Source organism: Pseudorasbora parva, chromosome 22 (genome assembly GCF_024679245.1).
Source record: "Pseudorasbora parva isolate DD20220531a chromosome 22, ASM2467924v1, whole genome shotgun sequence".
Classification (NCBI taxonomy): domain Eukaryota; kingdom Metazoa; phylum Chordata; class Actinopteri; order Cypriniformes; family Gobionidae; genus Pseudorasbora; species Pseudorasbora parva.
In genome coordinates, this window is record NC_090193.1 from 24,094,339 (window position 1) to 24,106,836 (window position 12,498).

A 12,498-nucleotide genomic window follows, 5' to 3' on the forward strand; every position below is an offset into this window, starting at 1 on the left:
TACTGTTTTATGAACACTATAAATTCAGACATACTGATCGGCTCACATAATGTCATTTGGCTACCTTATAGTATGGAAGTAGGCATATTTGGATGCAGCAATTGTCAGTATGGTCATGTCTTCATTAGCAGGAATCAAGAGTCATAAGGACAGCCTCTTCCATATGGTAAAATAAAGGGATAGTATACCCAAAATGAAAACCGTTTCAAATTTGTCCATTCTCATGTTGTTCAAAAACCTATATGATTTTCTATATTCCATGGAGCACAAAAAAAGGTATTTTAATAAATGTTTAAATCGTTTTTGCCCAGATAATGAAAGTCAATGTCCAAATCAACAGCAGCATTTAATGTCACTGAATGCACAAAAATAAAAATAAAAAATAATAATACAATATTTAATGTTCCACAGAAGAAAGAAAGACATACAGGTTTGTAAACAGAGTTGGAATTTTCATTTTTGTTTGAACTATCCTTTAAGGATGCTTTTATGATGACATGAGTGGTGCATTTTTAATTTAAGACATTAGATTCAAACCCATCCACATGCACGCTAGGATTGTTATTGCTCCGCCATAGCAAAAGAACTTCATATCCCCTTGTTGCCGCTCAGCAAGGATGACAGTTCTCCTGTCCATTTCACCATCTGTGAAAAATCCATGTGACCCTTTTTTCAGCCCCCTAGTATTTTGTGCACTTGAATTAAAGAGCGTATGAATGCATGCATGCCGAAACAGGAGGGGGTGTTGACATGCTTCAACAGTGCCCTGAAAGTTTCCCAAAAGACTACAAGGAACAGCTGGGTTAACTGGGACTAGTGCCAGAGGCCCGGTCAGGGCACTTCATAGAACAGAGCAATTGAGCCACGCAAGAGTGCAGCCTGGATGCCAGCGGGACAGAGGCAGAGAGCCCAAATCAGAATGTTGCTGCTTTTATGTTGCTAGAGAAATACATAGTGTTAATGTTGGTGAAATGTAATGCATATTGTGACTGATGTCCTTTTAATGATCATCTAATCATCCAGATAAGAGATTTTTGTTGATTTTAATAGTAGTTATATTAACTGTTTTAAAGTGTACTTACCATAAAACACAAGATTTATCTTGCCCTTTTGAAATAAAATAATTTGATTTACTAGGTAGGCCAACGATAAAGTTGCATTCACAGGGAATTAGTGTGAAAATCTTTAACCTATTCCAATATCTCTATGGGGATTTTTTTGTTGTTGTTGTTGCTCTCATGCAAATTTTCCAATCATGCAGTTTCCTATTAAAATGAAATTAATTAAAAAATGTTTTTGGGCCTCAGCATTTCACAGTGTAACTGTAAATGTGTCTGCACATTAAGTTTCACTATACATAATTGGTTATGGTTATGTTGTCATGACCATGAGTGCATTTATATTTGAGAGCCCACATTTACACATCAGTACCTTTTTAGCACATTTACAAACTCATTGATGAACAGACAGTAGAGCCATCACTAACGGGTGAGGTCATGTTGAGATGAGGAAGGGTTGTTGTAGTAGAGCACATTTGGGAGTCTGCTCAAGCTGTCGCATCCTTCTTTTAAAAAGAAAACAGCGGGACTTCCCATCACTACTGCTAACACAAGCTCTTGAAGCTCCACCCTCTTCTTGAAAGGGGGTCAGGAGCAGCAGCTCATTTGCATTTAAAGGGAAACACTATAATTGTGCGTTTTTGCTTACCCTCTAAAAGTGACCATTTTAACATACTATAACAAATTATCTGTGGGGTATTTTGCTCTAAAACACACTCTGGGGACATCAGAAACGTATTTTATATCTTGTAAAAAGGGGCATTATAGTAGCAAAAACAAAACCCTTGCATCTAAAGCTATAATAGAAAAAACCCTTTACTATTATATTGTTCATCTTGCAAGTGTTCATTATACTTGTTTTATTTGTTGCAAAGTAACTGCAAGTTCACCACAAATAAACCGTTGTTACAAGGATATTTTTGGTACATTACCAACTGTGATTAACATTTCTAAATGGAATTGTAAAGTATAAAATGAAAATAAATAAGAAATTGTCTCTTAAAATGTGACTAACCAGTGATATCCATCTGTGTGGTCCTGTGTTTAAAATGTGTGGCCCTGGTAAACAAAAGACCAGTAATTGTGGAAACAGGATTTGAAGCTTCACTAACTCTGGCGCTCTATGAGCTATGACCATTGATTCTCATTGATAGATCAGTAAATAACATACAGAATGAAATGTGACTATTTGAAAGAGTTAGTATCATTTCTTGAGCAGGTCAGTATAGCCCTGTAAGAATAGTTGTGAATAAAAAAATAAAAATAAAAGTCAAACCACAGCATTGCGTATATGTTTGGTGTAACAGTAGCATATTAGAGTGAATTATTTATATGAAATGAAATAATTAATCTCCCTCTTTCTCTTTCCTTCCTGACAGGAGTTTGCTACCCTGACTAAGGAGCTGAATTTGTGTCGAGAGCAGCTGCTAGAAAAAGAGGAGGAGATATCTGAGCTTAAAGCAGAGAGGAATAACACCAGGGTGAGCGTGTGTGTGTGTGTGTGTGTGTGTGTGTGTGTGTGTGTGTGTGTGTGTGTGTGTGTGTGTGTGTGTGTGTGTGTGTGTGTGTGTGTGTGTGTGTGTGTGTGTGTGTGTGTGTGTGTGTGTGTGTGTGTGTGTGTGTGTGTGTGTGTGTGTGTGTGTGTTCCAGTATTTTGTTTTAGCTTTAGCTCATTTTAGATTTTATATATATATATATATATATATATATATATATATATATATATATATATATATATAATCTAATCATCAAATAATGCTGAAAAAACTGTATTATGAATTCTAAAAGTTTTCAACATAAATGTTTCATAAGCTCCAAATCAGCATCCAGCATCAGCCGCCTTTATCTTTATTGCAAGGACAATGCTGCTAAATTGTGTGAATGGAGAGGATGTTCACACAGTTGAAATGATGCGGGTGACAAATGGAATTGACCATATCTCTATTGTCAGATTCATGCATTGTCATGAACAATGTAAAAGATGCCCAGTCACTTGTAGACTTTGTTAGCCTTTAGGCAACACTTGTTTCGCTTTAGGGCAATTTTTGATTTGTATGGTATGCAAACACCATCTAATGTCGCATGGCCGGCTAAATTCACTTATGACATGCTTTTCCAATGCAAAGTTTAATGTATAAAATTACATGAAGATATGTGATACAGGACTTTTTCGATGGATGTGCTTGTGTGTTTCTTCATCTTTATGTTGTTCTATAGCTTCTTTTGGAGCACTTGGAGTGTCTGGTGTCTCGTCACGAGCGTTCGCTGAGGATGACTGTGGTGAAGAGGCAGGCTCCTCCACCATCTGGGGTGTCCAGTGAGGTAGAGGTGCTCAAGGCTTTGAAATCCCTCTTTGAGCATCATAAGGCCCTGGATGAAAAAGTGAGACTTTTTAAGTTTATATTGTCTTATAACATTCCAAAAATGTTTTAAATTTTCAACTTTCTTTTGTGTGTAATGTTGCTGTTTGGGCATTAAAAAGGTCTACAAAGCACAATATCCACCAAAAGGGGGTTATTTTCTATATCAGTAGGCTTTTTTTTGCTTCGGAACTCCCTGAAATGCTTTGATTAGAGTCTTAAGTTTTCTTCCAGGAACGTTCCACACTACGTTTCACACTATCCCTCATTTAAATAATTCCCGCTGAAGGCATATGCCACATAAAGGTGCTTGATTGATTTGCAATAGTAGTAGTGTTTAATAAAAAATATGGATAATATCGATATTTCAGTATGTATTTTACATCTGACTATTTAATATCTGTAATATTTCTACCTGAATATTGCTGTTATACCCACCTGAAAAACTTAAAGCCATGTTTATTTTATTTTTTCTCTTTATTATATTATATTTATTTGTGCTATCATTTGCAATTTGTTTATTTGTTCTTATTTTATTACTGACTGTTAATGTCTTCTTTTTTTGTTAACTTAGTTCAGTTTCAAATTAAGCCTCCTCTCCCTGTTCTGTGTATAAGCTTTTGCTGCAGTTTATTTTCATAAAACTGAGATAATATAAAAAAATATCTATATGTATATGGCAGTGTGTCAGACACAGACGAGGACACAGATGGATTAGTGCAAGTGCAAAGTTTATTATCAGAGGTAACAGACACAGGTGATACTTAGTAGGGTGGTGACACTCAGACGAAGGACGATGGTGGTGAAGACGAGGACGATGAAGACGAAGATGGATACAAGTGATGGCTTCTAGGAAGGACAGGTAGTCGATGGTGGGATCGGTGCAAGACTAGACAATGGGAGTGAAGGTGCCCAGGTGATCAGAATGATGGTGATGGGAAACGAGTGGGCGTGGCAGTGACTGATGAATGTGAGGGCTTGATAGTACCCCCTCCTCCACGGGCGGCTCCTGACGGCTGGGGCGGGCGCGACAGGGTCTCCCAGAGGAGCGGGTCGGTCAGGGTGGTCTTGGTGAAACAAAGAGAGAATATTAGGGTCCAGCACATCGTTCCTGGAGATCCAGCTCCACTTCTCAGGACCGTAGTCCTCCCAAACCACCAGGTATTCCATCCGGGAACCCCGTCGCCGCGAGTCGAGGATGGCTCTCACCCGGTAGACTGATGGGTCCTCGTCGATGATAGGAGGAGGAGGTGGTTGGCGGTGGTTGGTAGCCGAGGACACATTGGAACGGGGTGAGCCCTGTGGTGGACTGCTGGAGTGAATTCTGTGCATATTCGGCCCAGGGAAGATACTGGCTCCAGCTCTCCTGATTCTGGTGGCAGTATACCCTCAGGAATCTCCCGATCTCCTGGATCTTCCGTTCAGTCTGGCCATTGGTCTGAGGATTTTAACCTGATGAGAGGCTGACGGATACCCCTAGGAGACGGAAGAAGGCGGTCCACACTCTAGAGATGAATTGGGATCCTCGGTTGGAAACAATGTCTTCCGGAAGCCCAAAATGTGCCTCCACGGTTTCTAACACGGTAGGTAAACCTTTGAAGGGGATGAGTTTGCAGGATTTCGAAAATCGGTCGACAACGACTAGGATACAGGTCAAACCTTGGGATGATGGCAGGTCGGTCATGAATTCAATCCCCAGATGGCTCCAGGGACGCAGTCTCCTAGGGGTGTTGGCAATGGCGCACTGAACATCCCTTGACGAATCGGGAGACGTCCCGAGGCATGGCGGGCCACCAGTAATTGTGGCGAAGGAGCGAGAGGGTCCCTCTCCTGCCTGGGTTTCCAGAGCCCAGTGAAGAATGAGCCAAGTCCAGAAGGGGCAGGCGATGGCACAGAGGGACATAGAGGCGCCCTTCTGGACCTCCCGGCGGAGCAGGCTGTTGGGCGTTCTCCTGTTGGATCTGTTTGTGGAGGGCCCACTGGATCGGGCTGACAACCATGGCTGGAGGGAGGATGGATTCAAGGTGCTCTAGCTCAGGGTCGGCTTGGTGTAGACGAGAGAGGGCATCCGCCCGGTTGTTCTGGTTCGCTGGACGGCACGTCACCATGAAATTGAATCTGGTAAAGAAGAGGGCCCAGCGGGCCTAACGATGATTCAGCCGTTTGGCATCACGAAGGTATTCAAGGCTACGAAGGTCGGTGATGACTTCAAATGGATGTTCTGCTCCCTCCAGCCAGTGTCTCCATTCCTCCAGGGCGAGCTTGATCGCCAGGAGCTCCTGGATGCCGATGTCATAGAAACTAAAATGATTTACCCAAGAAACTGGACAGTGGAGACGTGGAACTCGCACTTCTCAAGCTTGAGATAAAGGTGATGGTCTCGGAGTTTTTGCAGGACTTGACAGACATGCTCCTCATATTCCCTCATGTCACTAGAATAGATGAGGATATCGTCGATATAGACGATGACAAACTTGTTTAAGAATTCACGGAACACCTCATTCATGTAATTTTGGACGACTGAGGGTGAGTTGGACAGCCCATACGGCATCACCCGATATTCATAGGGACCTGAGGGAGTGATGAAGGCTGTCTTCCACTCGTCTCCCTTGCGAATGCGAATGAGGTTGTAGGCACTTCTGAGATCTGTTCTAGGGCAGATGGGACCAGAGGAAGAGGATAACTAAATTTGACAGTCTGAGAATTAAGGTGACGGTAGTCGATACACGGGTGCAAGCCTCCATCCTTCTTGGCCACAAAGAAAAAGCTTGAAGCGGCAGGGGATGTCGATGGATGGATGAACCCTTGTTGTTGCAATTCGTGCACGTACTCCTCCATGGCCTTCTGTTCCGGGATGGACAGAGGATTGACGCGGCCCTTAGGCAGAGTAGCCCCAGGCAGGAGGTCGATGGCGCAGTCCTATAGCCGATGGGGTGGTAGTTTGGTAGCCAATCGCTTACTGAAGACATCCTGGAACACCCGGTAAGCTGGGGGAATGGCAACGTTGACTTGAGTTTCGGGACTCTACTGAGGTGGACTGGACAGGTAATGATGAAGAAATTGACGATGATGGACCTTTTCGGCGAAGACGATGAATACAACGATCAAAACAATTCTCACCCCATTGCAGGATCTCTCTGGTGGACCAGTGGATATGCGGCTGGTGTAATATAAGCTAGGGGAATCCCAGGATGATGTCAGCGGTTGACTCCTCCAGCACAATGAACGTGATGGTTTCCTCATGCAGATGACCAACGCGTAGTGTAAGTGTGGGGAAGAAAGGGTGGACACGACCTCGGCCCAGCAGTTTTCCCTGAATGGTGGTGATTCTGAGGTCGATGGGACAACGTTGACGTTGGGCGGTTAGCTTTTAGAGGGTTTGCTGACTGATGAAGTTTCCCGCCGACCCGGAGTCGATGAGGGCTTGTGCTGCAACAGATGAGTGAGAATTACAAACGAATACTGCCGTCTTGGTAAGGTTTGCCGTTAAAGGAGGTAATTGGATGGTACTCACCTGATTTATTCCATCCGCTCATACAGGCCAGCGTGTAGAAGCGCAATGCATAGTAACTTGTTGTCTCTTGTTTGCTTTGGCGAATAGAAAACAGTTGATCATGGACAGATAATTCGGAGGTTGTTGACCAAATACCTCTTTTAAATGAGTGCAGAAGGCGGTGGTTGAGCCGATGACAGGGGTATTTGCTTCCCATAGCGACTGTGCCCACTGTAGGGCTCGGCCTGAGAGCAAGGAGATGATAAATGCCACCCGGCCTCTCTTGCTGTGGAACAAATGAGCGTTCGCTTCCATATACAGGGAACATTGCAAGAGAAACCCGCTGCAATCCTCCACCGGGCCGCTGTAGGTCGCTGGTCAGGCCATGGGACTTGGCCTGGCAGCTGACAAAGTAACGTGTGCCGGTGGTGCAGGTGATGACACGCTAGCTTGAGTAGTGGTGGAGGGAGTGTTGTGAACCAGTGAGGACCGTACAGCGTGAACCAGCGTGGTGAAGTGATCTGCGGTGCGGTCCCTGCCTGTGTCCGAAGAGCTCTGCATTTGGTCTGGTCTTCTGTCAGACACAGAGGTTGGACGATGATGACGAAGACGATGATGGTAGTGAAGACGAAGATGGATACAGGTGATGGCTTCTAGGAAGGACAGGTCGATGGAGAGTCGATGGTGGGATCGGTGCAAGACCAGACAATGGAAGTGAAGGTGAGCCGGGTGATATAGTGGTGACTGGTGATGGTGCCCAGGTGTTCAGAATGATGGTGATGGGGAACGAGTGGGCGTGGCAGTGACTGATGATTGTGAGAGTGTGACACAGTGGGCCTATATATAGGCTTTGCACTTTTCATTTTGGTATTGACAATGGTATCATATATCTTTATTTTTCAAGGTGTTATATTGAAGCTTGAAATTCATGTATAGTGACAACACGTGGACAAAACAAACCCGAAGTGGTTGAACATTGTTCTTTTCGGAAGGAAGAGCTTTATAGGGACAGGAAATAAGCCTTACTGACTGTCTGGGTTGAGAGATGCAGCAACAATGTAAAATATGTGAAAAATAAAGTGTTTTTTGAAAATTCAAGCAAGAAAATCTATTCTAGTAGACCCCAAAATCAAGTCTTTGTAGAAGAGCATAAAAGGTCTTTCAGTGTTTTTCAGTGCATGTAACAATTCAAGTGGAATACAGTAGATGCTGAAGGGGCTTTGTTTGCATGTGTAAATTTGGCAATTAAAGTCTCTTTTTTCATTTGCACAGGTGCGTGAAAGGTTACGGGTGGCTCTTGAAAGGGTGACTACTTTAGAAGGACAGCTGGCAGCCGCCAGTCAGGAGGTATGGTCGTTTTGTGCATGTGTGTGTATGTATTTGCTGATCTCATTAACATCTGCCCAATGAGCACCTGCCCCCTTGATGTGAACCCAGGCAGGAAATGCACGCTGTCTGATTCCATCACTAACATGCCACTGAGAGTTCAAGCAGAGCGAATGCACTGGATACACCATAGATTTACACTGATAAGAAAAAGGACTGACAACACAAACTCGCTGCACTACATTTCAATGCATTCTGTTTCGAATTACTGAATGTGTTTTTTGCTTATCGTAATCCATGGGCCCTAACTGGTTTCTATGTATCATCACACTTAAATAAAAAAAGTAATAATCTTTGTTAATGCATATTGTTCATTAATTGAAGCTTTTTTACACAAAATGCCCATCTTCTAGTTTTAGCAGTAGTTTGTCTTTATTTTTATTTTTTATTAGCAGTAGATACCAACTATATACCAACAATGTATTTTACATGGGATGCGGAACTGCCTGCAGAAATTCACAGCAGCTGCATTAGAGACTTTGTGTAAACTGAAACCATCAACAACACTATCTAGTTTCACCATAATAAAGTCTAGTTTACTTGACAATTCTTTAATCAAAAATGTTGATTACATATACTTTCAATGGATGGACAAAAATGATGAGAGAACATTCAAATATTTTCATGTGTTCAATGAGCAAAAGGCTTGTCGGTTAACTCGTTAATGTTTAATTTAAAAGCTTGAGGAGGTATATACTGACTCTATAGCTAAAAATACATATGAGATATAAAATTCATAAGAGCTCTAGGCCTTAATGGTCCAGTTTTACACTCCCCCATTGAATGAATCTTCACATCATTCATAACTGTCTAGTACGGGTTGGTCAGCATGTGTGAACACACTGAGAAAAAAAGCTATTTTTTCATCATCCGCTGAGTAAGAAGAGTCTTTGGCTGCAGCCCGCACTGCAGAGGCGGGATGAGAAGTGGCCTCTGGGTGTCATGATGCTGCAGACCAACGGGAAGATTTTATGCTGTCTCAGTACAAACAGGACCTAATGCTGCAAAGGATACAAAAATAAAAAAGGAAGTTGTCATCACCAGTGTTCTGGTAATCCTTCTCATAACTTTAAATAGTTAAACTACAGTCAAGCTACCCACCTTATTTTTGCATCTGAGCATTTCTGATTTAAGCATTTAAGGCTTCTGCTATTAACTATTTTATCTGTACAAAAATATCAAGCAGTCTGTTATACTGCTTGATATTGCAAACTGTTAGTTTATTTACCATCATAATCATTAACACTCCGATTTTTACTGCAAATAGTTTTTATTGCACTTTATTTTCAAGTTATTTACCTTACTTCCTTTTTGTTGATTTTTTAAATGTTTTATTATAAATAAAAATATATAACTACCAGTGACATAATTTAATCACAACTGCACTTTAATCACAAAACAGCCCTGACCTGTCGAGGCATGGACTCCACACACACCTGGCCATCCACGTGATGTAAAAGAAACGTGATTTATCAGACCAGGGCACCTTCTTCCATTGCTCCATGGTCCATTTCAAATGCTTACGTGCCCACTTTTGGTGCTTTCAGCAGTGGACAGCGGTCAAGCATGGGCACCCTGACTGGTCTGTGGCTATGCAGCCCCATACGCAACAAACTGAGATGCACTGTGTATTCTGACACGTTTCTACCAGAGCCAGCATTAACTTCTTGAGCTACAGTATCTCTTCTGTTTGATCGGACCACACGGGCCACCCTTCGCCCCCCATGTGTATCAATGTGCCTTAGCCAGCCATGACCCTGTCACCGATTCACCACTGTTCTTTCCTCGGACCACTTTTAATAGATATTGACCACTGCAGACCGGGAACACCCCACAAGAGCTACAGTTTTGTGATGCTCTGACCCAGTTGTCAAGCAATCACATTTTGGCCCTTGTCAAACTCGCGCAAATCCTTACCCATACTAATTTTACCTGCTTCTAGGGCAACATTTACACTGCAGGTCTTGATGCACAATTCCGATTTGGTGACTTTATCCAATTTTTTTGACGACCCGCTTACATCATCTTTCCAAAAGGGACCCATATCCGATATTTACATTTACACTGTACACTGGCAAAACAGCCCAAGACGTTCTTAACCGGTGAAAGGAAGTAAAACAGCGCGATATGCAATGGACGCAGACAAAATTATTGCACAATGTTTTGCTGTCTGCACTGTTCCACACATCTTTAAAGTCAGTAAAACATTTCTCTCTTAAAGGGATCCCATGGTGTTGAGACTTGTATGGCTTAATATAACATAAACAATGTCTCTTACTGAAATATGTAGTAGAAAACCCATCAAAGATCTACGTTATTTAAAAAATCGATTTTATATTTGGACCATGGGCGGCGCCATTTTGTTTGCGTTCTAGGTTGATGACGTAGAATGGTTGCACTACTCAATCAGCTGGCACTACCCGTAGCTATTTTTACCACAACGCAACTCGAAAATTCTTTCAGAGTTAAACAAAACCAATGAATTGCTTTGTAATTGTACTTAAAACACACTCAAACATACATGTGCACACAAACTCACCTATACAAGTCACAAACAGATCGGCGGGTGCGCACACACACCTGACAGACTGCTCTGTCTCAATCGAGATGTTGGGCTGCTCAGTCTCCACGACAGGGGCTGAATCTGAAATCGACCCCCTATACCCTGAAATAGGGCATACAAGTCTCAACACCAGGGGATCCCTTTAAGGCGGAGAAAAAGAGGAGAGCCATTGACGTGCCAGGTTTTCACAACAAAACCCGCCCAATTGCAACTCAAAACTGTGTTAAAGTAGCCCAATTCCGCATGAAAATGCTGCACTGGGTCGCAGTTTGTGTCCGCCTGAGTTGACGTCATTTGCCTCCGTCCTTTTTTCAATGACGTACGATTTGCATTTACTGGGGAATATCCAATTTGACCGCTTACATGGCAGACGCTAATGAATCCGATCTGAGGATATCGGAATTCATGCTTTTTTTTACTGCTTACACGTTCACATGTCTTACCCGATCTGTACCACATGAGAGGAAAAAATCGGAATTGGGTCACTTGAACCATGCAGTGTAAATGGAGCCTAATACATCATCTTTGAGGGCAAAATGATCACTTGCTGCCTAATATATCCCACCCACTAACAGGTGCTAATCAGTGTTATTCACTTCACCTGGTGGTGACAGGTTGGACTGAGCGAACCAATTCAGTATAATGAATCAGACTTTCCAGCACCACGTACTAAAGCCAGTCCAATTGAAATGATTCACTATAAAGAATTGGACTTTGCAGATGAGAGAGCCAACTGTCTTAACAAACCTGTATTGAGTTAGTCTTTTCAGTCAGACCATTTAAGTGAGCATGTTCGTTTTTTCCCTTAGCTCAGATATTAAAACGGCAATGAAGCGTTTGGTCACATTACTCTTTAAAAAACGCTACACTACTTTGAATACCACTTAACTATGTCATGCGATGTTGTTAGTGTTAAGCTGGGTGCACAGTGCACAGCTGTGCGATTATGCCCACGATTTGGCTGTCTGAGACAAATTTTGAAAATCCTAAAAGATTCCTCTGATCCTTGGCTAAAATTTGACGTCTTTGATTGTTAGTTTGACATGTTCACCGACAGCCGATTAATTACCACTGCGATCTTATTTTACCTCAGAAGATTTGCCGCACAATCCTGCAGTGTGACTTCTCCTACAACGATCGTCAAATATCACTGTTTTTCAAGACAAACTATGAACAAAACAAGAGCTAGAGATTTTTTGTAGCCACCATTTCAGTCCCGCTTGTAATGCAGCTCACTGTCACCGAATGCGTCATTCATTAATGATATAAAACACCAGACGAGTTTTCTTGCGTGTGTCCGTTTTTAGCCGCCTTAAATATCGTACAGTCTGATATTAATGACAACTAAGTTCTTACAGTGTGACATGGCTTACATCGGGGATCATGTTCCTACAGTCTAACAAGCAACATTCGCAAATGATTTTGAAAAACTGCCCAGTGTGTAGGACCCATTACCTAGTTACTTGCATTACTGGTCACTGTCTCAAAAAATTCTTAAGAACACAAACTTTCTTTCACTCCACTCTCTCAAACTTGATTTGATCGTCCTTTTAGCTGGAGAAAAAGTGTCTGTAATTCTACATATTCTTCAGTCTGTGTAGTTGTCTTAAATGTTGTACTCATACAGTAGTTGGTTTT

The 12,498-nt window shown here is 42.3% G+C and overlaps 1 protein-coding gene across 16 annotated transcripts in view; it reads left to right on the top strand.

Moving 5' to 3' along the window:
- Positions 1–12,498, top strand: part of ppfia4 (PTPRF interacting protein alpha 4) — a 142,152-nt gene that overhangs the window by 86,720 nt on the left and 42,934 nt on the right. For all 16 annotated transcript variants that reach the window (XM_067432221.1, XM_067432219.1, XM_067432223.1 and 13 more), the window contains 3 exons: positions 2,438–2,539; positions 3,276–3,440; positions 8,184–8,258. In XM_067432221.1, the coding sequence (XP_067288322.1) occupies positions 2,438–2,539; positions 3,276–3,440; positions 8,184–8,258 (342 nt within the window). The remainder of the gene's footprint in view (positions 1–2,437; positions 2,540–3,275; positions 3,441–8,183; positions 8,259–12,498) is intronic.